This window comes from Fundulus heteroclitus, chromosome 3 (assembly GCF_011125445.2).
Source record: "Fundulus heteroclitus isolate FHET01 chromosome 3, MU-UCD_Fhet_4.1, whole genome shotgun sequence".
NCBI lineage: Eukaryota > Metazoa > Chordata > Actinopteri > Cyprinodontiformes > Fundulidae > Fundulus > Fundulus heteroclitus.
Genome location: NC_046363.1, coordinates 19,730,671 through 19,756,969, shown reverse-complemented (window position 1 = coordinate 19,756,969; position 26,299 = coordinate 19,730,671). Strand labels below are relative to the sequence as shown.

The 26,299-nt window shown below is 40.2% G+C and overlaps 1 protein-coding gene across 1 annotated transcript in view; it reads left to right on the top strand.

Annotated features, from left to right (window-relative positions):
• LOC105932440 (receptor-type tyrosine-protein phosphatase U) overlaps positions 1–26,299 on the top strand; it is a 127,573-nt gene that overhangs the window by 3,857 nt on the left and 97,417 nt on the right. Inside the window, 5 exon segments of the mRNA XM_036132112.1 lie at positions 10,880–11,197; positions 14,467–14,576; positions 17,395–17,596; positions 22,613–22,715; positions 22,798–23,071. Of these exon segments, the coding sequence (XP_035988005.1) occupies positions 10,880–11,197; positions 14,467–14,576; positions 17,395–17,596; positions 22,613–22,715; positions 22,798–23,071 (1,007 nt within the window).

Sequence of the window (26,299 nt, the reverse complement as noted above, 5' to 3'; positions counted from 1 at the left end):
GCATCGGGACACAATAGTTTTGGTTTGGAAGCTAGTTTGCTAATTTGGGCATCTTTTAGGAGTTTCAAATTGCAGTCAGAGGAAGCACAGCAATGTAAGAAGCTGTGTCAACTGGTTTCTCTGAAGAGACATTTATTCTGTTCATCCACACTCTGAGAGAGAGTAGATCATAGGAAGGCTCAATCTGTTAGAGCAAAGTATGTATGTTTCATCCTATTGATTTTTCAGCTATGTAACATGTCAGGGTTCGAAAGATTGGCAGCCTTATTGAAACCTTACAGGCAAGGAAAGGGTTGAAATTCTCTGGGTAATATCAGTGAGCGTTGTTTTAGTAATGCTACCCATGTTGATGGCGAATACAAGATACTAAAGACAGCTTAAAATGTGAACTCTATGAATTTTGTAATTGTTTAAAATATGACTAAAACTGGGATTTACAGCAACTGCTCTCTCGTACACCTATGAGATGTAAATGTTTTTCTTTTATCTTTTGCTAAGATTGTTCGTAAATACAAATTTGATCAGCTAAAATCACTATCTGTGAGTAAAAGCATTACAAGAAAACAGAAATTGCCCACAAAACTCTGATCACTACGACTATATTAGAACTATAAGCCAATAACAACATGTTTATCTTTATTCTATGTTCACAAATAGCGTTTACTACTGTTTCATAGTTTCTCACACTAAGAGTTTACAGTTCTGTGAGTTACACTGGATTGTTGTGTCGAAGTTCCTCATAGATGTCAGGAAAATTGTTTACTCCAGCAACTTTGACTTTCTAGGCACAGCAACCATGGAAAATCTGAGCCTGTGTAGGCCAAGAAACTTCAACTCTCCTAGCCGGAATTTTTTATTGACTTGCGAATCCAGAAATTCTCACATCCCTTCACAAATCGACTGCACAACACCAACTGGGGTAGTCTTTGTCAGTTCTGACGGCTCATTCTTAAACAACCTATAGTCGGAGCACTCCTGATAGATGTTGAAACATTTTCTGAAAAACACTGAATGAAAGTCCAGTCGTCTCTGACTTAAGCCTGTTTGTGGTTCTGTCTGAATTGCAACTGATTCTGAGGTGAAACCTGGTGCCCTTTCAAAAATAGGGAAAATATTTTAAAAATGATTCTACTTCAGTGGCCACCTCCGCACCCAGACCTGTAGAGAGCTCTGGTCCATCCATTTTGTCCCTCCTTCAGACATAATAGATGTCTGTTATATTGATGACTCAGCAAGATGACTCAGCAAGTCATTAACTGATAATCAGATGACCAATTTAAAAAAAAATACTGGAATGCTATATTGGCCACTGCTGGTCGGTTTTAGCCATCTGTTTTTTTAACAATAAAGGGTTAGTATCAGTATCAGCTCAATCTGTCAAGGTTCTGAAAAGAGCAAAGACTGAACCTCTAACTCTCCAATAAATCTGGCGAGACATTGCGATGCAAACAGCATTTCTCAATCACATTAACCCAACAATATTAATGCGGTGAGAACATTCATTTTCACTTTTTCTCAGTGAAGATTTTACTGTATTTCGGAAGAGAGAATGTGGGCTTTGAAGCAGGATGACTTGCAGATTAAAAAAGGCAGAGTTTTAGGTGTATGAGAAACCTTTTCCATGTGGGAGTAATAATGCAGGTTTCTGAAGGATATAGATAAAATGAAGACTGTGAGTGGGTAAATGGGAACATCATGTGGGAGTGAGCCAATAATCTGACTACGCTCTACAACGTGTCAACATTAATATGAATCAAATATGTATCTTGTCTTAGAATAAGATTAATAACTAAAATATTGCGGAAGCCTACTTCTATATTTACCAAACACATTTGTATTGAATGTGCCTGCTCATTTTCAAATAGCAACAATAGGTCCAGCACAGCAAGCAACGACTTGACTTTATAGGTTGTAAAGGTGATATTGAAAAAAATAAAATCTTTTTGCTGTGTTAGCTGTCCTTCGGGTAAAGTTTTTCCATTTTTTTAATCAATTTTTTTTATGTTGGTCATTTTTCCCCATCTTCTCTCATCAATGATTCTCTGTGATTTGTCACAGTGGAGTCGCTATCCTCGCTCAAGCAGAATAACGGCATTCATCACAGCTACATCCATGCTAATTTTTAAAATATATGCACATATACAGCCCGAAAAATATTGTTCCGAGGCAGATACACTCAGAGAAGATGTAGGCAGTCATTAGTGCTGCCTGAATCTGCAATGTGTGCGTCGTGTAGTCACAGCGGCACAAAAAGGAAAAGCTTTTGTTACCCCAAGGCAGGAGATTCATGTCCTCCATGGTCATCACTCTTCCCTGTGCCCAACGGTTTCTCCCTGCCACACACCATCCCTCGCATTTCTTCCCACCCTTTTCCAGCAAAAACCTCCCTGGCCTTCTCTCAGATGACATATGAAAGCCATTCTCCACTCGCGATAGCCAAAGACACCTCTCATTCATCAGTCTTTGTGCACTCCTTTGCTTCCCGACACACCCATCTCCAACTGGAAAGTATCATATAATTCACAATAAAAAAAAAAAAAAAGTCAAAGAAAGGCACTGTGGGGGAGGGGGTGAGAGCTGGGACTGTCGGACAGAAACGGTGAAATAAGATGAAGTGATACAGGTCTCGCCGCAGATGGAGATTGCTCTCACAGCTGCTACTATCAGTGTTTTTGAAAGTCACGAAACTCAGCCTTTAATGATGTATTTACATTTCAACCACTGCGACATTAGCTTTTTCAGCCATGTGTGGGATAAGTGATGCTGTTGGGTTTGCAGCGCTGTTCAAGTGGCCATTTAAATGCAGCACAAGATTATTACAGAAGCCACATCAGTGATTTTATTCTTGCCTCTCACCTCTGTGCATATTGGTTTTATTTGTAGAGTTGGTGTCAATGCTGTACTCACTCTGGTAATCAGGCAGGTTTTTATAAAGTTTAAGTAGGGTCAAGAAAAATAATTTTAAACCAGTTTCACCTCCACAATAAGTTCACAGTTGTTTTTATCTTATAGGTAAAGGCACAGCTTTCACAAAGGTCACAAAGTATCAAAATAATCTGCTTGTGTAACGATATTAGCCATCAGAGGAATACAAAGATGTTCTACATCATTAAACAAAAACAACGTTACAAGGAACACATCAATCAAGACCTGGAGAAAGTATAGCACAATTCTAATGTTACTAAAACTGGAAGTTTCTTGAAAAAGATATAAAAAAAAGGTATGGGAGGCTGCCTCTAAAATAAAGTCTAAAATTAGACTTTAACCACAATACATACATATATATATATATATATATATATATATATAATATATATTATATATACTCTCTATATAATGCTCTGCTGTCGCTGTATGTCTGTATGTATGTCTGTATGTATATCTAGATATATATATATATATATATATCTATAATCTATATATATATCTATATATCTCTCTCTCCTCTCTACTCTATATGTACTCTTCTATGTGATATATCTAGTATGTATGTGTATGTATGTATGTATATATATCTGTGTGTATATATATATGTGTATATGTGTGTGTGTGTGTATAACTGAACAGTTCGAAATACCGCACAGTTTCATTTTCCAGAATCTCAGTTAGTGTGCATGGGTCCAAATGAACAAAAGACTGTATTTACTGGAAGAAAAATAACATTTTTGAACGGCTTAGCTAGAGTACTCAACAGAGTCTTGTAAAGCACTAGACGTTTTTTGTAGGCAATGAGATGTCCACACAATCTAACAGGCTGAATGTAGGGAATGTCGTGAGGCCAAATAATGTCAAGTCAAGATGTGGCACCTTAAAAGGCTGAATGCAGGAACTGAATTGAGTATTGACTTGGGATAGTATTTGTTTAAGGGGGTTCACCGTCATGCAACTGAGTTATTACAGCCTTTTCCCTCATGATTTTCAGTTTGATATTCACAGCAAAAATTTCAAATTTTTTTTTATTTTAATGAATAGCATTCTCCTTGTTTTTTCCATAGAAAAAACAGGCATCTTTGTATGTATCTTTTTACCCATACTTGTGTATGGTAGTGGCATACTGTAGACACGATCAGGAAAACTCTGACCCCTTTAAACCTTCCCGACTTTGTTTATTTGGCCTCCTTGACTCTATAGGAGACGTTCACCAGCATGTGCTTCCCTAAGCTCCCTCGAACGACCCTGCAAATCATCTGGTCTGCTGAGCCCCCACTGACCCTCCGATCTGATGCTGAACCCCCGGTCATTCCCTTTGCTGCTGGCCTGATTAGGTTTACCCACTAGAAAATAGATGTTGGGGTTGCTGTGGCGATTTCATGGAGGCGATAATTAGCCAGTGGAGAGAAGGGATATTTGAACCCTTCTTCGTGCAAAGTGAATTTCCGCTCTAAAAGCTAAGTCCTACCACCGTGACTAATCTTACTCTTCCATGGCCACGCTGAACATTTCCTGCTGTCCCGAACGTGTTGGCTAGATGGGTACGCACACACTCATGCGTAGACTCGAGCTGTCCGGGTGCAGAGACTATAAAACTAATGGCCGTGAATGTGAACACGATCTCCTGATGGCCGTCCAGGTGTGCTTGATGGGCCATCGCTGTGATTATCAGCACGCTGCATTAGCACAGCTTGAAGCCCCTCAAGTAAATCGCACAGGAGAGGCAGGCATTTGGGCCGCAGGTGGTCCCCAAACTATGTTAATGGGCTTCCACCTGCTGTTGGGTCACTGAACCCGTTACAAAGGCCCTGGCCGTAATCTTCTCAAACTGGTAAAAGGAGGCAACTCCGGGGTGAAATTAGTCACAACAGGAACAAAAGTGCTCAGCAAGTCTTGGCAAGTAATTTATCTTTTCATCCATTCCATGTAATGCCATCAGTCATGATCCAGTACATCTAGTACTAATATCAGATTGACACAAAGCCTTCCGTGTCGCCATGTAACCTGTTTGCCTTGTCTTCATTGTCGACAGATGTGCATGTCCACAAGAAATGTTATTAGTGATCATATTTTTTAAAATGTACCATACTAGCTTGTATACTCTCTTCTCTAAATACAAAGTATTATTCATATGCAATGTGGCTATGGAAATAGCATGTAAAAATATAACCTATCAGCTATGCTCATCATTTTGACACAACACCCTGAATTTAGCCTTTGGCTGTTAATAGCAGCCAGTTCAACCAGTTTGTGTGAAGTACTGCTTCAACTGTCATACACCTTAATGGATTCTGAGACTTTCCACTCCTTTCTTTTTTTTTATTATATATATTTTTTTACAGTGTCCTGTCTGGCAATGTGGCATTAGGAATTGTTGTCTTAATGCCAAAAACAGCCCAACAGATTTTACTTTCACAAGTGGAGCCGTACCGCTTTCGCCATAGTGCTCCGCTTGATTTATACATGTAAATAGCTTTATTATGATTTATGCAGGGAATATTTCATGTTATATGGACACTACAAGAAGAATGTAGAAGAGAGAAACAGGAGAAAAGGTGAAAGAAAGAGGAGATAAAAGGGAGAGAATGATAAAACAAAATTTTTCTCTCCTTTCTGTCTTGGAGGCATTTCAGCAAAAGTTACTGTTGTTTAATGCAGCACCGGCCACGTTTAATAGCACATCTGCTATAAATACCTTTTGCAACTCCTGACAGTAGGACATTGTATAATCTTCTCTTACAATGGTTCACATGCTTGGAGCATACAGAGAGTGGGTTCTTTGACCCTTCTACTTTGTATAATTTCTCTAGGTTGCCCCTCAGCCTCTCTAAGGCTTTCTTCTCTTCAGCTCTACTCATAGTTCTTCCATAGGACTTCTGGCTAAAGGGGCATGCAATTATATTAAGTTGATGAACTATGCTAATTCTGCCATATGTTTTGGATAATGTTTCTTTTCATGACATTTTTCTTAGTTTTCTGGCAGAAACCATCGAGTTTTAAATAAGAATCTCTTGGTATTTCAAAGGGTTCATCAAGACCCTGTAACAAGGGTCCCAGGGTCTTTAAATTACAAAACAATAACACAGATCCTTAACTATCCACTGCTGTAAGCTTTTCCAGTTTTCTTGATGAAAAACCTGATGTTAGTCTCATTTGACCAAATTACACAGTTTCTGGTAAAGTCTCAGAATACAACAAACTCTACATTACTATTTTTATGATTATAGGACAGAAAATGCAAAGGATGGTTGTCAGTGAGCTTTGGAGACTTTTGACCTTCAAAACCAGCCAGCTCACTGTGCATAGGGGCAAAGTAAATATGGGTCAGCTTTGTGGCTGAGAAATGACCTCTTTGGGAGGTTTTATAGAAATTTCAGTCAAACAGATAGTCATGGGTTACTATATAAATGTTATTGAAACTGTGATCAACTTTAAATATTATTAATAATAAAAAATGGTTCAATTTGGTTTGTTGGAGCAGCAGCTTAACTGCAGCCGAGAGGAAACGGCTGGATAAGCTCATTAGGAGGGTCAGTTCTGTCCTGGGATGCCACCCCTGCAGGTGGTGGGAGACAGAAGGACTGTAAGAAAAATCACATCACTGAAAGACAATGTCTCCAAACCCATGCTTGGAGCTGTTACAGAGCTGGAGAACTCTTTCAGTGACAGACTGCTACATCCCAGATGCTCTAAGGAGCGCTTCCATCGATCGTTCCTCACCGCCGCTGTCAGACTTTATAATCTTAGCTGCTCCCAACAGAGATAATATCTATTTAAATCATACAATTTGTTGCACAGGCTCTGTTGACATTAACTGTTGACATTGTTCTAAGATAACGGTTTACATCATGCATATCGTTGCACCGGCTCAGACTCAGCCATTAATTGTTTACACTGGACCCAAATGCTAAGATAACTTGCAAACACCTTAGCTGGGATGCTGCTGGACTATGATACATAGTGCATATTGTATAAGCTTTGTAACCTATGGAAATTGTACATATCGAAATATCGCATACTCTATTATTGTGTGTTAGGTCTATAGGCTGGAGTTATTTTTCCACTATCAAGTACCTTTGTTTTTCCTTCGGTCAATTTATTTATTTACCCTTATATTCTACTCTTGGTGTTTTATTTAGAGCTAACTTCAGATTAGCCAGTTTACTTTTCTTTCCTTGTTTTCTTTTTTCTTTTCTCATCACTAATAATTGTGTGTGTTTGCCACTGTCACGCCTGAATTTCTCCATTGAGGGACACTATCTTATCTTAATTAAAATGATGTTAAAAGGGATTGTTTCTGGTTCTGCTAAATGAGCCACAGGTGATTTTGTTAAAAGGTGATTTTATATATAAAAAACGATTGCTCAAATTAATCGTTGGATATTTCAACCTTTTTGTCATTGAAAAGTATGTTGGCACAGTAAAATGAATGTATTTTCAGTCTTTTTACACATAGGTGTGCTAAGGGATAATTCGAATAAGAGCTGTGTGTGTGTTACACAAGACAGTAGATAGGTCCAGTTTTATAGCTGCATCATGAAAAGGCCACAAGTTTGGAGAGTGGGACAAAGATCACATATTAAACACCGTGGATCAGTCGCATTAGAAGCACCACCATCAAGAAACATTATGGACAAATATGTAGGTACCTAGCAAACCAAAAATTGACAAATTTGGTTGCATAGTAACCCTACCCTGCAGAGCGATTTACAGTAACAGTATAATCTCACTACAGCACAGGTTTCGAGGTGTAACTGCTAAACATTTGCGACCACATGTTGCGTAGATACCCATGCTCCGCCACATTTGGACAGCTGCAGATCCTTCGCCAGCGGCTGCCACAGAACAAATGCCTTTGGGACGCCGAGGAATAAGAGGAGGCAAGGGAGGAAGAGTCGGCACAAATGTCCACTTTGAGAAGCTCCATAATGAGCACACTGTGGCCTCTTTGGTAGTGCTTCATCAACTCAGCGGTTAAATGCCTCTCTTTATTTAGCTCTCAAACTGTGCAGACTATCAACTGCACCATTAAGACAATGAACAATGGTGCATTTACATCTCTCAACGGGAGCAGCCCAGTCTACCACTTTGTGATTACAGTGCCCACTCATTCATCTACCATCACATTAGTCAGGATAAGGTCCAGATCAACGCTATCCTCATATTTTCATCTAGAGCGAGATGCCTGACAGCAAATTAAAAGGAAAAGCTGATGAGTGTAGAGTCCTTCATTGTGGATTGTCATGAAACCTCAAGTGCTCTACAGCAGAAAAGTAAAAGGTGGATGGGGAAATGGAGAGAACATTCAAAAAAGGAAGGTGTGTGGGATAAAATACAGTTAAAGCCAGAACTTCATATACACTTTATATGAAGACACAAAGCCTAGTGTCTGACATTAAATCACATAACATTGTGATATCTAAAACAATTTATATTTGTTAAATCCCTGAATGATGATTGAAATAGTTTTTAAATCTCTTATTTCCTGATTTTGTTTACAGTTGTAAACGAAAGACATGTTCATCGCTTTGCTTTTATTTGTTTTTCTGCAGTCAAGCAGATGGTAAATTAAGTACAGACTTTAAATGTTCAAACACAACATAATTATATATACATAGGTATTACATAAATTACCAGTATTAGGTATAATTGCTCATAACAATACTCAAACAATTTCCTGTCTCAGGTATGTCAATTATTTTGTTGATCTTGCTTTTACTAAATAGTAGGGTGACCAGACATCCCTGATTTCTGGGGACAGTCCCCGTTTTTGATGACCTGCCCCCGGCAAAGGCTGTTCCTGGAAATGTCCCCGGTTTCCTTGTATCATGATGGATTAAAAATGTTTAGTGCAACGAGAGTGTATTTACCCGGTCCTGCCGCTGTCCCGCCATAGTAGAAGAGCTGTACCAAACAGGCCCTCCCCGCCTTGTCGGCGTTGGAGATCAGGCAAAACAAATCAGCTCCCAGACAGAGATTCTGCGCCGTCATCTTCAGAGACATTCCAGCGTTTTCATTAGAGAAATCTGGTCACCTTACTGAACAGGTCTTTGAAAATAGATTACATTATAAGTTTATGTGCAATTAATTCAGGTCCATTGTCACAATATTTCAGCGAAAGCTTAATACTGTAAGGATTTTAAGGCACACTTAAAATCCTTACATTTTCTCAAAAATTTATGGTACACCTTATAGTCTGATGAACCATATATATTATTACTGTAGTTGTGCTTACTGACCGATTTTATGTGGTACAATGCACTGAAAAATCAGTTAAACTGTGTAAGTACAACTTTGGTAAGCAACAAAGCCACTCCGCTCAATGGATATTCGGAGCATTACGGTCCACTATGTCACTCTAAGTCTCAAAGTCACTACCTGATCGGACCCCTGAGCTGTCTACAAAACTGCCTGACTATAATGTCAAAACTAGAAGTGCAATCATGTAAGAAAACCCACGCCCGGTGTATGCCCTGAGTTTTGTGTTGCTTTTGGGGGAATGACTTCTTCTGCTCGGAATGGCCTTCCAGTCCATGTCATTAAGTTTTTTTTTTCACTCTGGATAATGGCACTCTTACAAGCATCAGCCTGCATCTTCACAAGGTGTTTTGCTTTTGTTCTGGGTAAACTCCCTGAAGGCTTGACATTCTTGCATATAATTGTTTGAGCTGATGAATGTGGCCCCTTTAGCTGTCTGGAAATGAACAAATAACCGTTTGCAAGTGTGAAACAAGTAACCCTCCATTTAACTCAAAATGTGTGAAATAATCAGAAACTTAGAAAGTGGTGAAGAGTGTAATAAATAAATCCCTAAAAATCTTCTTGCATTATTCTGGCATTTAGCAAGCAGAACTCATGTTAGTAATCCTAGCTGACCTAAAACAGGAAACGTTTAGTCTGATTTGATGTCAGTGAGGAATAAGGGGGGAATATAGACAGTGAGAGCAAAAGGATTTGTGAGTATTTTTATACCAGGTATGTTAACATATAAATTCAACTGTAGCTCTTGGTTTAATGTATTAGTCTCTGCTTTGTGGTGCATTGGCTATTATTTTTGATTTCCTTGCTTCTAATCTGCACCGTAGTGAGTTAGGGGAGAAATAAAGACCTTAGCAAGCAATTTAAAAGTCCTCTGATCTCTCATATGTACTGTCATTTTCCTCCAACCCTTATCCATTACTGAAAACGGCGTATAAAAAAGAGGAAAGCCATACGCTACTTTATGTAGCATATGGCTTGACAGAAAGGCATTGATTGGGTTAATGACAGCTGTTGATAAAGGCCTCGATTGATAAGATTGGTGTCCTTGGCTCAACTTTGCATCTCTTCAGCTTCAGACGTCCTCCCCAACACTGGTGGATCTGTGCCTCTGTGCATAGAGGCTCTCTGTATCTCCCAGCGAGGCTGGCAAGGGGAATATTAAAGACAGCTCTTGTTCGTTTAGTCTGAGTCAGAGAAAGTGCGGTTTAACTCCTCTGCGACCAGAATTAACGTCTAAAAATATGCCATGACCCAGAAGTAAAAGTGACCAGGAGGAAGTAAACGTCCTTGCGTAACGCTGGTAAAGTTGGCACGATGGGGGATTAAACCTCCGGGCAGAGAGTGACAGCCACTGAAGAGTAAACTTACTCTGCAGCACAGAGGAGGGAACTGGTGGGCGAACGACAGAAACTCAGCCTGTCCTATTAATTAGCGCAATTGGCGTGAGTTCCTGCTCTGCCATCAGGGGTGTGGGTGTGCTGTGCTGGCAGCAAACTGACCTCTATGTTGTGGCCGGGCAATATGGCAGCACGGATGAGAGGAACAGCAAGGAAAAACTGCTGAGGTGGTCCATGAATGTTAGTCAGATTTTTATTTTTTTTCACATTTTGAAACTCAGCGAGGCCTCAGGTCTTTCTTTCAGACTTTCTGTTTCTTCATTATGCTCTTTTTTTTTTTCCACCCTCAGAGCCCATGCGTCCGCTGCGAGGTCTCGTCGCCACAGATATCCAGTCCAGGCAGCTGTCCCTGCAGTGGGAGAATCTGGCGTTCAACCTGACACGCTGCCACACCTACTCAGTGTCCCTGTGCTACCGCTACACCATGGCGGGAGGCGGTGGAGGCCACAACACCACCGTGCGCGAGTGCCTGGCAGTGGAGCACAATGCCTCGCGCTTCACGCTTCGTGATCTACCGCCGTACCACAACGTTCACGTACGGCTGTCACTGGCGAACCCAGAGGGGAAGAAGGAGAGCAGAGAGGTCACCTTTCAGACTGAGGAGGACAGTAAGTACCTGATGGAGGTTAAGCTGTGGATATTAGGACAGAACAAGGAAAGTGGAAGTAACAAAGTAAAACTTTGGTCAGTAACTGAGCAAGTTTAGGGTTTCAGATATGCAGATTTGGCTTTAGACTTAACAATCCAGTTCTTTAATTGGATAATATTTTGTGACAGCATCTTTTGATATCAAGATACAATGCAGCATATGTTAAACACTTCAGTACCCATAAATAGAGACCTATATATGCCAAGACCATGCTGAGCTCTAGAATCAGCTAAAGCCCCTGCCTTCCTTCCTGCTGCTTCCCTTTGAAGGCATTTGTAAAACAGAAGGCTGTATGATCTCTAACCGCACAATAGGCTGGGTTGACTAGCAAGTGCTTAGCAGGGCTGTGGCCCATGGCTCCAAACTTTTGAAGGTGTTAAAAATAGTCTTCTATTGTTGTTTTCTTCTTTTTTTTATGAATTTCCTGTTTTGCAAACAAAATGTTTTATGTTTCCATGGGAAACCTATATGCCCATATCACTATAAGATGTTTAATTTGGCGAATCTATGGTAATTTATTTACTTAACTATTTGTACACTATCAGACGTAACAGCCCAAGCTCCAAGCTAACCTTGAATCATTACATTTGGACAATATATTTGTATGTTAATGTGTATCAAGCTATCAATTTATTTGAATTTACATGCAGTTAAGGGGTCTACAGGCATACTATGAATTTCTACACCACTAGCTCATTCTGGTTGCATACAGAGGTTTTTCCATTAAATTATCGCACCCTGTCAGCCTAATATATTTTATGTGTTGTGCACTTTTTTTTTTGCTGTATTTGTTAGTAAACAAAACACTTTTGTGTAGATTTACTATAACAAGACCACGTGACCGAAAGTATGATAGTCTGCATGCGTGCAATAAGTTACCAAGGCGCAGCGATGGGGCCCTGCAAAAAGAAAAGTACAACATGAAGTGTAAAAAAGCACAAATAAATTTACCAACAGAGATAAAACATCAGTGGAGCCGAACTGTCACTTTACTGTGAGGCATTGCAGGTATACTGGGTCTTACAGTAGATATGTCAATTGTCACCATCTTGCTTTCTTATAGCTCCGTGGTAGTGCCAGCAGATGGCACAACAATGTTTATGTCTGCTGATCTTGCCCCAAAATTATTTTCAGGCTTAAAAAGGACAAAGTAAACACTATCAGGACAAACACTTGGTATATATTGTTTAATTTAAAGATGAATATATGTTTTATATATGTGTGGTTTTTAATAGTCATAGTACATGACTAAGCCCCTTAAAAAAAAAAAAAACTGGCTAAAGTGGAGGTCTGTGGGATTCAAACCTGGAACCTTGCAGCCTCTCCAGGACGCAAGCGCCCTGCTCTCTAACAACTAGGCCATCACCCTCCACATAGTGTGTTAACCAAAGGACATTATATTACTGTGTAGGTAAAGGGAGACATGCCTGTGTTTCTCAAGATCTCTCCTGGTTAGCATTTGCTCTTCAGTTTCTTTATTTAAGACCTTATTCTTTTCAAAAGAATTACTAATCTTGCAAAGTTGGAAGTGACAAATAAACCAACAGTGGGCCGTCTTGATTCTGTCCCCTGCTGCCACTCTACTTTTTCCTTTGACTTTGTTTTTAAAGTCCTCAATTACATTGGCACAGGCTAACTTTGAGCCATCTTCCCACAGTAACAATGTCAACACTGAAGAGAGTTGTTGGCTAGTGTGACTTAATAGTGCTTAAGTAGTATGCTCATAGATGGGAGACAAACAATTGGATCTCTGAGATTTCTACCAGCCAATCAGGGTTCAGGACTGATCAAGCTGAAAATTATCCAATTCCGGTCTATCGTCCATTTAGTTCACTAGTATATCTCTATTATTTTATATTAGGTTTAGTGTATATGTCTCTGTATTTCTAATTTGCACAAATTGTATCAAGTACATATTTTTAAGTGGATATGACACTTTACTTAATATTAATGTTTTCACTGCTGTATTAAAGGTATTAAAAGGTTCCATTGCAGCAGGCCATGTGGCTTAATTATTTTGGAAACCAGACATTTCCACAAAGGCCAGAGTTCAGTCTGTCTATTGGGTGAGTTATTTGTTAAATGAGCAAAAGGTTGTTTAAATGTTCTGACAGTAAAAACAGGATGGAGACTCTCCAGAACTGAAACATTCGACGTAAAATGGTTTGTAGTCCTTATGAAGCTCTCGTCAAGCACACATGTTCCTGTGAACATAAATCTGCAGCTCCAACAGAACTTAAAACAACTCAGGTCCATACATCAATCACTTTGTTCCAGATCAGGTGGGTTTAATGTTAAACTGTTCTCCAACGCTTTACTACAGTGGAGGTGTTATCCAGCTGTCTGATCTGACTGATCCCGAATAAGCATCACGAAAGACGTTTTATTTTCAGACTTAGATGGAAAAGCGAAAACGAGGACAGTCTTGACAAAGAATTTCATGCCTCTTATCTCTTATTTTTCCTCTGCGGTGGCATAACGTCTGCATGGTGGTGGAGAGAAAAATCAATTCTCCCATGAAAAAAAAAAATCAAAACAAAAAAGATTTCTTACAATGAGATAAAGACAGAGACACAGAGAGATAGATAGAGTACGAAACATAACATTATAAAGCAAGAGCTTTTTCTTTTAACTGTTTGGATTAAAGTGTATATGTATATTTTAATACAGAGTATGCCAATTATGAGAGCTCTTTGCCAAAGTCTTAGTAAGCAACTTTGTCCTGTGGATTATCTGAATTCAAAGAGACAGCTCAGCTGTTTGACTCTTGCTTTAGCCTCAGGCCTTGAATCTCGAAGTCTTCATCTGTACAGAGTTAGCACAGACTGTGAGGACACAGCCTGCAACTGTACGGCCCAACGACTGCTGCAACTTAAATATTCAGTCATTCTTATTCCACTCAGCATCATATTTCCAAGCAAGTGGCTGCTATATTCATAAGTATATTTCAACTTTGACTGAAGATTGGTTTGAAATTATAATACTTTGTGGAAAGTTTTCTCTAATGTGTGTTGCTGATACATCATTCATGCAGTTTATATATTAAAAGCATGCTTATCTGATCTTTTTTTTTTCTGCCTGCCTGCTCTATGGTAGTGTGTTTCTCATGTGGCTCTTTGTTCTGAGCCACTGTGACATTCACTCCGGTGATATTGACACGACAGGCTCATCGTGGGATCAGCACTTCAATTTTCCCTGACAAATGTTTGCTCTGACAATTTCTCATAGTTCCCGGAGGCATAGCGCCAGAGTCGCTCACCTTCACCCCCCTGGATGACATGATCTTCCTGAAGTGGGAGGAGCCTGTCGAGCCCAACGGCCTAATTACGCAGTATGAGGTGAGCCCACGGAGACACTTCTGTTAGCTTAACTTACATACTTCACCGAGCAGCACAGATGTACAGCGAGTCAAACACTACGCTTTCTTTTTACATGGTAAAAGACACAGCTCCCTAAATAAAGAAAGCGGTACATTGCACAGTAATATATACTTATTGAACGCTCTAAAAATCTTTGGGTAAAAAGTATTAGATTTTTAGTTTTGATCAACTTTATTTGTCAGAAACTTAAAAAGAATAGCAAGAAGGTTCAGATCCATGTGGAATTTAGAGATTTATCTCAGAAGCATTGAACCTACAAAACAAAAGTCTTTAAAGAGACTAATATATAATATAACCAATATAATCATTGCTTTGCGATGTTGTGCACTGCTCTTCGTTCATATGCTATGACAGGTGCTAATTAAGAGAACTGCTTCAAAATCTAAATCAAGACCTGACAAACAATTCTTTTAGGTAGCAAAATTCATACTTGTTGTACAGTAAAACACTATGAAGTCAATCATATTCTGTTCTCCTTTTTCCATATTTGGTTAAAACTCCAAAATTTAAATAAATACAAAAAACAAAAAAACAAAAGGATGCAACAGAGCATCTTTGCTGCAATGTGTCTAGCTTTGTGTTTTTTTTTTTTTGCTAATGTCTAATTTTATGCGTGACATCCTGCATCAACAGCCAGCATGCCTCTGTAGAAAACACAGTTTCCTTTCGAAAGGCTTCTCGCAGATGTTGCTCTCCCTCCGATTTCATTTCTAAACAACCCAGTGATCCTGAAGAAAACTAACTGGATCCCGAAGTAAACTAACGTTCCCTATAAGAAGTGTTGTAAGGGTCACCTGGTTGTACATACAGTATGTTCGGTGTGTTCACTGATCACAGAGAGATTGGATTTTTTTTTCGTTTCCGACTGGCCAGACACCACTCAGGGTTGGTCAAGCATAAAATTAATCTGGTCAACAGTCAATTTATCTGTGTATCTCAAAAAATGTCAGCTATTTGGTGTTTGGTTAACAAGCATCTTCAAGATATGCAGGGCTTTGATATTGAGATGCAAACAAACAGCTAACTTTTAGGTTATTATAAACAGATGCTAGAAAAAAAGTCTATTTTCAGAGGAAAACTGTGATTTTCAGCAGTTGCAGATACTACAGTATGTTGCTGAAGCGCTTTGGAAACTTTCCAAACTGTAATCTTACTTTTGACTCTCAGCAGCAAACTCCCGGATAATCTAGTCCAAATTTGCACTTCTTCATTGGCAGGAGTTCATACCGGGGTAGAACCATCTTCAGCAACACTCCAAAATGTCTGTTATTTCGCGGAAACCGCAATGTGCCAGCTCTTGTGGTAATTTTTTTTTTTTTCTCCCCTGGTGGGGAAAAGAATACCTCCCCATCCATTTACTGAGCCATTTTCAGTATCACTGGCACAAAGCAGATTCAGTACACTGCGTGCCTAATCGCAAAAATCCTCCGCTGTAACCCCTTTCAGAGCACGGTTCACTGTGTCCGTGCTAACAAAAATAGCAGTAAGGGCTTTATACACTCGCTGACCTTGCACACGGGCTTGGACTTAACATTGCACTTGTCCCATCGGAACAGAGGCTGGCACTATTAATCAATAACTCACATATATTTGTTTTAGCTGTGGGCCTTCCATTTAGCTGGGTAATGATTTTGTATTTACTGTACACCCTCGGTCTGGGGTAAGCAATCAGTGGTCCTCGCAGTAATACTTCCGTTCTTGACCTCTTGTGCAAAGGCTTTATTGAATCAGGGCCCTGAGTTGACAGATGAAGGTAAAGCTGCACGTGATTTTTGCACATCTCTTGCGATGATCGCTGTGAGCCGACAGAGAAAGCTGTGAGAAGTCATCCTCTTCACTCTAAGACCGAAACATTGACCGCAAGGTCCGATCGCCATCAACTGCACTGCTCTGCAAATCCTTCTCCCCATTCTGCACCTTCCCTTTTTCCTTAGTGTGCCTTTTATTTTCATTAGGTTACTCAGAGGTTATATAATTTCGCATCGTGACAACAAGGAGACATGAGCAAGCGTGATAATCGCAGAGCGCTTGAGAGGCGTCCTCGGCGTGCCGTGTGAGGCGCGCGCAGTTCGTACTGTCTGTCCGCGTTCATTCCTTTGAATAAAGAGAATCTCCTTCAGCTCTGATGCACGCCCTAATCTCCTCACCCTAACTGCAGGCAGGTCACGTCAATTAGCTCTCGTCTCTTTCAAACAGTACAAGTGGAAACTCTCCACCAGGTGCGCGCAAGGCAAGAAGCCTCTTGAAGGAAAAAACTTTCTGAAAAACAACAAAAATAACTCCCCCTTTGAGGACCCTGAACCGTGGCATGTTGTTAACAGGAGTTAATCGAAATCGTAAACACTTACCAGCACTGGATTCAAACACTTGAGTACACTTTTTATTTAATGTGTGGTGTCCAGAGTTTTTGACCTCAGTAATGCGCTACTTAGGCAGGCAATCATTCATCGCTCGCACTCGTTTTTTTTTTTTTTTTTTTTTTAAGAAAGCCCACGTTGCTTAAACACATGTGACTTAACAGTGGCAATGTCAATTAGGTCTTATTCATGTGAAATTATAAACTGCACCGGCCATAATCAGCACAACCATTTGAGTGGCTAATTTATTTCTTAATTGAGTGAGTCATAGTGAGTAACTTCTATAGAGCCTTTCGAGGGGCCGAGTTAATGGTCTTACATGAAATCGTGTCAAAGTCTGCAAACACAGCTCAGAATCAAGGCCAAGGTGGCTGGCTCTTATCCCATCAAATTAAATCGTCGCCTGTTTCTCCTCACAGATCAGCTACCAGAGCATCGAGTCCTCCGATCCAGGCATCAACGTCCCAGGACCCAGAAGAACGGTGTCTAAGCTCAAAAATGAGACGTACCATATGTTCTCCAACCTCCACCCTGGAACGACTTACCTGATCTCTGTTCGAGCACGTACAGCGAAGGGCTTTGGTCAGACTGCCCTCACCGAAATCACCACTAACATCTCAGGTAAAAGCACCGATCGCACCGATTATCAGCACCTGTTTGATCACACAGGAGGCACGAGAAAGCATAGAGGTTCTGTGAAAACTGTATTTTTCCATGTTATTGGCCATTTTATGATCTTGTGTCTATTCTGCTTAGCCCTGTTGGCTTCCTGCACTGTGGCTTATAAGATAGTCAGGGCTTGTAATGAATGAAATACTATAAATAAAAACAGATTTTACCAGTTCACCTCAATGACTTTGCAAAAATCCGTTTCAACACAAGGCTGAACCTTAGGATGGCTGACCAATGGATTGCCCAGTTTGTAAAGAAATGCAGGAGAAAGTTAAATAAATACATAAGAAACATAATTCTTTGACCCAGGATTGGAAAACATGCAAGTACTTTCTTACCTTTCATAAAAATAATTAAAGATACAAAACATTCTTCTAAATTCAAGGGACAAAGATCAACAAGTTGACAAGTTAGTTTTGGTTATTTATTCATAATCTGGTGTAACACAAAGATGGTTTCATGACTACTGTAACCAGCAGGAGATTGCGCTTTGCTGCTTTGATACAATCAGGGGTCAGATTATGTCTTCACGTGTCACTGAACTGGTTCTCAAGGGAATTGGATTTCCAAACAATGAATGTAGGATGCAGTTTAAAACCGTGGAAAATAACATGGAATTTAACTTCATTACAATTATTTTAGAGCACTTTATGATTATTTAGCACCAAGATTCATAAACAAGCTTAACTACGGAGATAAGAAAAGTGATTAGTAATAGTTTAAGTACACAGATCAAACGCAGTTTATTTAGAGAGTTAAAACAGGAGGAGGAAAGGACAAATTATCAAAACATGGGTAGGCACCGTTTCTGTAAAATTCTGAATAATCCAGCTTTGCAGCAACATTTGTTTTATTTTTTATCAAGTGATAATTAAAAAGAGACAACTGTACACAGCTGTTCTGAAATAATTATGAAGTTTAGTACATCAGCCATGCATGTGTACATATAATTATTTGACAATCTGACAGGCTTCTAGCGTCAATAAAGGTTCCTTTAAAATCTCTGACGAGTCAATAAGAAATGATTCATGACTCTAAAGTTTATTTATTGTAGTTATTCCTCCAGTCAGATGTTGTCCTTAAAGTTTGCAGGAATGCCTCATCAGGTTAGCGCCTGAAGTTCTCTAAAAAAATCTTTCTTATTGGACACAAACATATATTAAAGCTTGACATCAAATATTACGAAGAAACATCTCTTTCATTTAAAAATTTAATTCCATTTTAAACTTTAATCCTAACAATATTTAAATGCTCATTTTTAATTTCTTAAATGTCAATTAAAGTCCCTCTGTTTCCCCTCTTGTGCAAACTGAAACATTACCGTACAAGACAACTTTTTCTTTATCAAGTGAAACAAAAATAGCTAAATGAAATTTCAACATTAGGGAATAAAAACAAAAATAAAAATAGAAGTCAAATTGATAGCTCAAAAATGATTAAGGGACACAGAATGTTGTTGCTGTTCTTAAAATATTATGGACAAAATCAGGACAAATCAAAATTCACCCAAGGAACAACCTGGACAAATTTTGTGCCTTTTACATTAACACAGCCATAGTCTTACAAAAAAACAAAAAATAAACTAAATAAAATAGTTGTCAAGAGACCCAGGATGTTACTACAACTAATAATGAACAGCTAAAATATTTTTCTGCATGATTTTCGCATTTGTTGCTGAAGGGAAATCTGCAACGTGAAATAGAATAGTTGCAAATTGCTCTGAAATTGCTGGATATGATGGCTGGGATTTCTGCTGGGTGGCATTTAGTGCAAAGTGCTTTGGTATCCAGAAAGAAAACATGTTCCAGGAGAAAAAAAGATCTGCTAAAATATGGAGAATAATGCGCTACTTTTTGAATTCACTGCTGAGAGAGAATAAAAGAGCCTGAGATTCGACCCCTTCAACAGGATGCTTCCCCAAAACTTTTGGAACCCATATTTAGGGAAAATTGCTGTTATTTGAACAGGTTTTGTTCCACCAGATGCAGCCCTAGTGATCATCATTGGTACTGCACTGTAAAGCGCCTTCTCTTCGGCTTCATGTCTTAAATCCACGAGCAACATGCATCTTTTATCCACAGCTGTATATACCCGTATATAAGATTTCTTTCACCACATTCTATGATACAGATTTTGGGATCACTCTCTTTCAACCTCGGTGTTGCTCATCCACCGAGGATAAACAGACACTCCTGCAGTGGAGGACTCATATTTTATCACTTCTCCAAACTTGCCAGACGCTGTCTCATCACTGTCCACAGGATATATATTAAGTCATAGACGACGGAGAACCACCACAGAGGGAAAGATGCTGTGTGCAGTGTACGAAGAAAAATACAGTACATTCCTGAGACCTGAATGCCAAATCTAGGAGTCTGAGCTTATTAGTGGTAGGAATCCAGCTTTTCTGTTGCTGTTTCCTTTTGATGCATTTTCACCGGGCAAAAGGTAGGATCGCTCCTCAGCGGAGCAAACCGTAGCCTCAGTCACTCATACCTTCTCCTTTTTTTTTTTTTAGCCCATATCTCTTTACAGGTACGTTCAGGCTGTGTATTATAGATTAAACGCACCATTCGGGCCTATTGGCTGCGTAGCAGAGAGACTTCTGGCACCACGCCAGACCACGGATAGAGTTCAAAAGACTTTGCAGATCATCATCTTCCTGCTTCGGCGGCCCACAGTGCAGAGCGTTCGCTTACACTGAACGTCTCCTAAATCTGCGCTGACAGCTAGCAAACACTGAACACCTTCAGCAGCCACTACTGTCAGCATCTTTAAACAATACCCACCGCAGAGAACCTGCCTGCACACATCCCCTCGTTCGCCCGTGCACTTATACATTCAGCGACGCGCTCTGCCGTGGCTGATGCACTAATATCCCTCAGACAGACTGGACCTGGCAGCAGGCTTCAAACTGTTTTTTTTTTTTTGCTGCCGTTCTACCTCAACGTCAACAAACGCACGCCCGGTTTTCTTTTAAAGGAACGCCGGGCCGTAATTGATGTCGGCTCCATTCTGCTGCAGTATTAGCAAACCGCTTTTTAATTCGATAATTATCTATGCCTCATGAATAGTTTGCTCTGCTTCCCCCTTACTAATTGACTGCTGATATTAAAGAGAAATGTGCCACAACATCTCCGGGGAGGAGCGCGACTTTAGCCAAATCCCTTCAAATGAGAAAGCCATTCAATTTAGCCTCACTCCTGTGATTTTTAATTGGCGCTGTGTCCAAGACAACTGGAAGGGGAATTCGAGTATCGTGTTCGAAATGAGATTGTGGGTGTTGGGTGTTATATAAATGTTTTGTCTCCGTGCTGAAAAAAAAAACAAAAAACAGGAGTAGGCATTCTGCTGCTACTAGTCCAAGTCATTGTTGTTCAGGTGGGGGAAAAAAATCAAAGGTGCAGTTGAATTAGTGCTACCTTAATGAGCACTGTAAAGGATAGCGTATTTATTCAAACCCCTTTAACTTTCTTACATTTGGTCCCATACCACGAACTTCAATGCATTGAGCTGGGATCGTGTGTGATAGGTCGACACAACGTGACGCATAATTATGAAGGGGAAGGGAAAGCACACAAAGGGTTTTCAATTCTGCTGCGAATATAAATCCGGAGAAGTGTGACATGCAAATGTATTCCGCCCCCACGAATCAATACTTCATAGAGGCGTCTTATGCTGCAGTTATAGCTGCGCGTCATTTAGGGTACATCTGCACCAGCTTTACAAGTCTGGAGAGTATTTTTTTGTTTACCTGTTCTCTGTTAAAAAAAAAAAAAAAGCTAAAATATTTTCCAGTTTTTGGCTGTATCATTCTAACATATGAATATGCCCTTTCATTGTAACTCTGGCTGTATTTTAGGGCGGTTGTCCTGCTGAAAGGAGAACATCTGCCCCAGTCTCAGGTCTGCTGCAGACTCTTGACAGCTTTGTTTACAGGGTTGCTCTGTATTTAGCTCCGTCCATTTTCTCCTGCACTCTAATCAGCTCCCTTGTCCCAGCAGCATGACACCACCCCCACCATGTCTGTGGAAATGTTTTTTCTTAGGGGGGGTTAGCCAAGCCAGACGGTTTGGTTTTGTCTTCATCTCAACAAACTAACTTCATCAACCGGTTTTATTATTGTTACTTTTCCATGAAGTGTAGATTGAAGACTAGAAGTACTCCTGGCAGCAGATTTTCTCATCTAAGCTGTGGATCCCTGCAGCTCCTCCCCTCGCCGTGGTACCCGGGACCTCTTGGCTGCTCGCCAGATTAATACTCTCCTCACCCAAGCTGTTCTTTTAGGTGGACTGACATGTCTTCCTGATTTTGTATTTGTGCCATGCTCTTTCCATTCCTAGATGATAGATTGAACAGTGAACTGTGAGCTGCTTCAACCTTGGGCTTTAAAAACTGCTTCAGACGTCTTGCTTTGAACTTCCCTGCTCTAAACTTCTCCATACCTTTTATCAAAGAAGCGGTCCGCTTTGTTCCTTTGGTCTTCGTGATGCCGTTTGTTCTCAGCCGTTCTCTATCAAACCTCTGAGGCCCTAACAGTTCAGCTACATTTACACTGAGAAAAAAACTACACACGTGTCACCCTGTTTAAGTGACTTTTGAAGGCAGTTGGTTGAACTTAATTTCATTTAGGAGCTTAAAGTCTCCTGGACAGAAATGTGCTAAGCATGCTTAGCATCCTTGCCCCTAAAATTAGAAAATTAGACATCCTGCTCTTGAAATAAGATGATGGAGATGAACTGTTCCTATTTTAAGTGGAAAAATCTTATTCCATTGGCAAATCATCTTATTTACCTGCTCAAATCAAGGACAAATGCACTCATTTCAAGAAGAATTGACTCATTTTTAGTTCTGTTTTTGCAGTGTACGAAATACGTCCAGGTTTGTGTAATGGGACAGATGTAACTTTGTGAGTTGTCTTTGACACTCAAACCCTAAATATGTCCCTTTTGTGTGTGTTTTCAGCGCCTACATTTGATTATGGAGACATGCCGTCACCTTTAAGTGAGACGGAGAGTACAATTACTGTGCTGCTGCGCCCCGCTCAGGGCAGAGGAGCGCCGGTCAGGTGAGGGGATCCCCTCAAACCAACGCGTAGTACTCTTTTAATACCATGGTCTATTGAAGTTGCATATCCGCTCTGTTTGCAGCACATACCAGGTTGTGGTTGAAGAGGAAACTGGGAAGAAAGTGAAGAGGGAGCTGGGGCTTCAGGAGTGCTTCCCGTTGCCCACGTCTCATGGTGAGGCCCAGGCCCGGGGCACGCCGCACTACTACACAGCCGAGCTGCCGCCCAGCAGCCTGCCAGAGGCCAGTCCCTTCACCGTCGGAGACAACCACACGTACAACGGCTACTGGAACAGCCCGCTGGACCCGCACAAGAGCTACCTGGTCTACTTCCAGGCCATGAGCAACTTCAAAGGGGTGAGTGAGGAGACGCCGGCCAGAGATGCTGACAGATTCGACAGCATTTGATCATCAAGCTGTAAGCATAAGTGTTTAAAGCAATTCCAGTGGAGGGCCATTTTGGATAAGTGTCTGTTATTTGCAGCTCTAATCCTGTGGTTAAAGCTGCAGGATAGTTGCCATTGTCTGAGATCACAACCCCTGAGTGAGTATTTGTGCTGCTAGAGAGATTTTTGGACTGAAAGCAGGCTGTATGTATGCGTATACCCCCCTGCTTTTGATTCTTCGCAAACAAAACATTTCTGGAAAGGGAAGTATGTGCATGCAGCATGGAGAAGCTCTGACTAGCTGCGATTACTGAAGGTACAAAATGTACTTCATGCGCCTCTCAGTTCCAGTCCAAAACTGTTTCCTTACATCATTGTTTTGTGGGCAGATAAATCCCCTCAGACGTTCCTCGGGGGATGCCACATTACCTTTCCAAATTCCATCACAAGAAAAGCCCCTACCTTGGTGACGCGATCACTTAAACATAAGTGGGCAAAGGTGCAGAAAAAAAAGTTAGGAATATGGCCGTTTTTAATGTACAGACAGTGGAAATTGACATCGATAGCGAAAGGTTTTTGCAGTAATAAAATAATGGTAAGTGTTATGTGGCTTTAACATATTTTGATGTTTGATGTTTTTATGTTTCTGTGCTGAAGAACAGTTAAAACATTTTATTCTTTGCAAGTGCATTTATTTGCTAGTATAGTCAATATTTACAGTGTTTCATTTTTTTTTTTTTTTTACAACTTCTGTACCAAACCCTGACTCACTGGGACTTTCATTTTGGTGCTTGGAGCAGATCTCAATTTGTTGGATTCCCTTTTCCCCATCCAGGACTAACTACAGGTGAAGTGGGTTAACATCTAGGAGTTTTCTGGTTGCAGGTCCAAAATATCAATATTTTTTTTTAAGCCACCATAACCTGACATGCAGTTTAGATTGTTGAAGGAAGTTGCTCGTTAGCTCCCACTATTTATTCATGGCAGCTTTCTCGGGGGGAACTGGGAGGAATCTCACTCCCATAGATTGTGAGGGAACCCCACATTTGCTTCACTCTTGACAGAACTAAGCATGTGTGGTAGCTGGCAGCTTTTTCTATTATTTTGTCCTAAACAGTTTCGGGAATGGTTTGTACAAGAAAATAAGTTTCCACTAGTTCTTCTGCTCTATGTTCTGTTACTTTCAGCAAAATGTGAGTCCCTAATGTTTTTCAGAAGGGAGTTTGCCTTGTTTGAAGAGCCAAAGGTACAAAAAAAAAGTGATGTGCTCCCAGCCACCCTGTTGCCAGTGTTTAACAACACAACTCTTTGCTGCACACCTAGTTCTGCAGCTTGCCTGAGACTCAAGGATGTATTCTAGGCCCCTACACTGAAAATAAACCTCTCCATAAAGTTCATATTGAGCTGGAAATCTGTTCTTTCAGATACAGTATATTTGCAGAAGATTACTTATATCTGAGGTTATTTGCATGCAAAGCATTTATGGCTGCATGCTTTTTAAAAAAAAAAAGGTAATCACTGCTGACACGAGAAGACAATGATTTTAGGAAGGGTTCTTCTGATCAGAGTAATATGTCCTCAATACCTGTCAGAATAATTAGAGAACAGGTATCTATCAATACAGAGTCCAAATCTGAGGAATACCACTGAAAATCCTGCTGCTTTACAGTGCATTAAAATGAAAAGATAAATTTGGTCGCTTCCAATGCTGCACTTTCCAGTTTTTAATTTTTTTCTATCCTCTTTTTGATGGAAATGAATATTATTTCCCAACCTAACCTTAATCCACCTTAATATGTTGCTTCAACCCAGGATGACTAGGGTAAGAAAGTGGGTATAAGGCAACATATATGATCCTGCTATTTTCAGCCACAACAGTTTACATTTGTAATTAGGGGTTAGAGAAGACAGCGCAGAGACATAAAATGCACAGAAGCACACATTGATCCAGGAATCCTTTCTATGTTATATGGGAATAGCGGATGATCTGCCCCCCCCCCCCCCCCCCCCACACACACACACACACACACACACAGATAGGATAGCTAAAGCTGCCTCTATCACTGTGAATGGCATTGAAGAGTGTTTTAAGGGGCTTCGATTCTTAGTTGAAAACCAATATTTGTACAGCAAAAGTGAACTTGTGGCTTTTTTTTTTTTTTACCAGGTAGAATTTTTTTTTATTTTATTTTGTTATTGAAAGTATACATCAGAATTGGCCAAAAAACTTTTTTTTGCAACATGTCATGAATTGTTTATTTCTTTGGTCTTATCACTTAGTAAAATTATGTCATAAATTAATTTGCAATTATAAATGTCAAAAATATATATCGCCCCATGCCTGAGGGGAAGCTTTATATTTAACAACTTTCAAACTGGAATTATGTTAGTTTGGACTGATTTTTTTGTCAGCACAATACTAAGATGTGAAAAGTCCTGCAGAGTGTAATTACACCTAGAGGACCAGTAGAAAAACCCAAAACAACACTGACCATTTAGCAATAGCTGGAACACTCCCGGTCCAAACACACGGCATGAGCCAAACATCACCATCTGTTTTTAATTGACTGTTTCAGAAACACTCGGATGTGACCGCTGTCAGACGACTCTGTGAGGTGAAAAACGATGGCTCTCAAATGTTAATAACACTATTAACAGAGAAAAGTGCCAAGGTGTATGATTGGCTGGTTTGTTAACAGTTTAATTACCAGATTTACACACTTTATGAATCTGTTTCACCGTTTCAAACTACTGCAGACCATGTTGTTCGCAGGCTTGCCACGACATGTCACCGTTTGTTTCCTCGTGTAACTTTTAACAGAAGAAACAACCTGTTGGGTGTGCTTTCACTACCACAAACTCAAATGCTTCTGAATGATAACTTCACACTCACAACGTGTGTGTGTGTGTCTGTTGTTCCTCATGGAAGATTATTTCAGTGCAGCAGCAGCAGCAATATTTCAGCCCTGAATGAAACTGTACTTTGCAGCATTTGAACGACTGGAGACAATGTTGGCTGTATGATTTGGCACCATGGGTCAAGAATGCTGGCCCCCTGCCAGGCCAAACAAAACATAATCCCATCCGCTGGTAAAGCCAGGCGTCCGCTATCTAATCCCATGCTTAGCAGACTAGTTCTGTGAAGTGCTCACACTGCACTTCCCTCCATGTGCTTCTCCACTGAGGTGAAAAAAAAGAT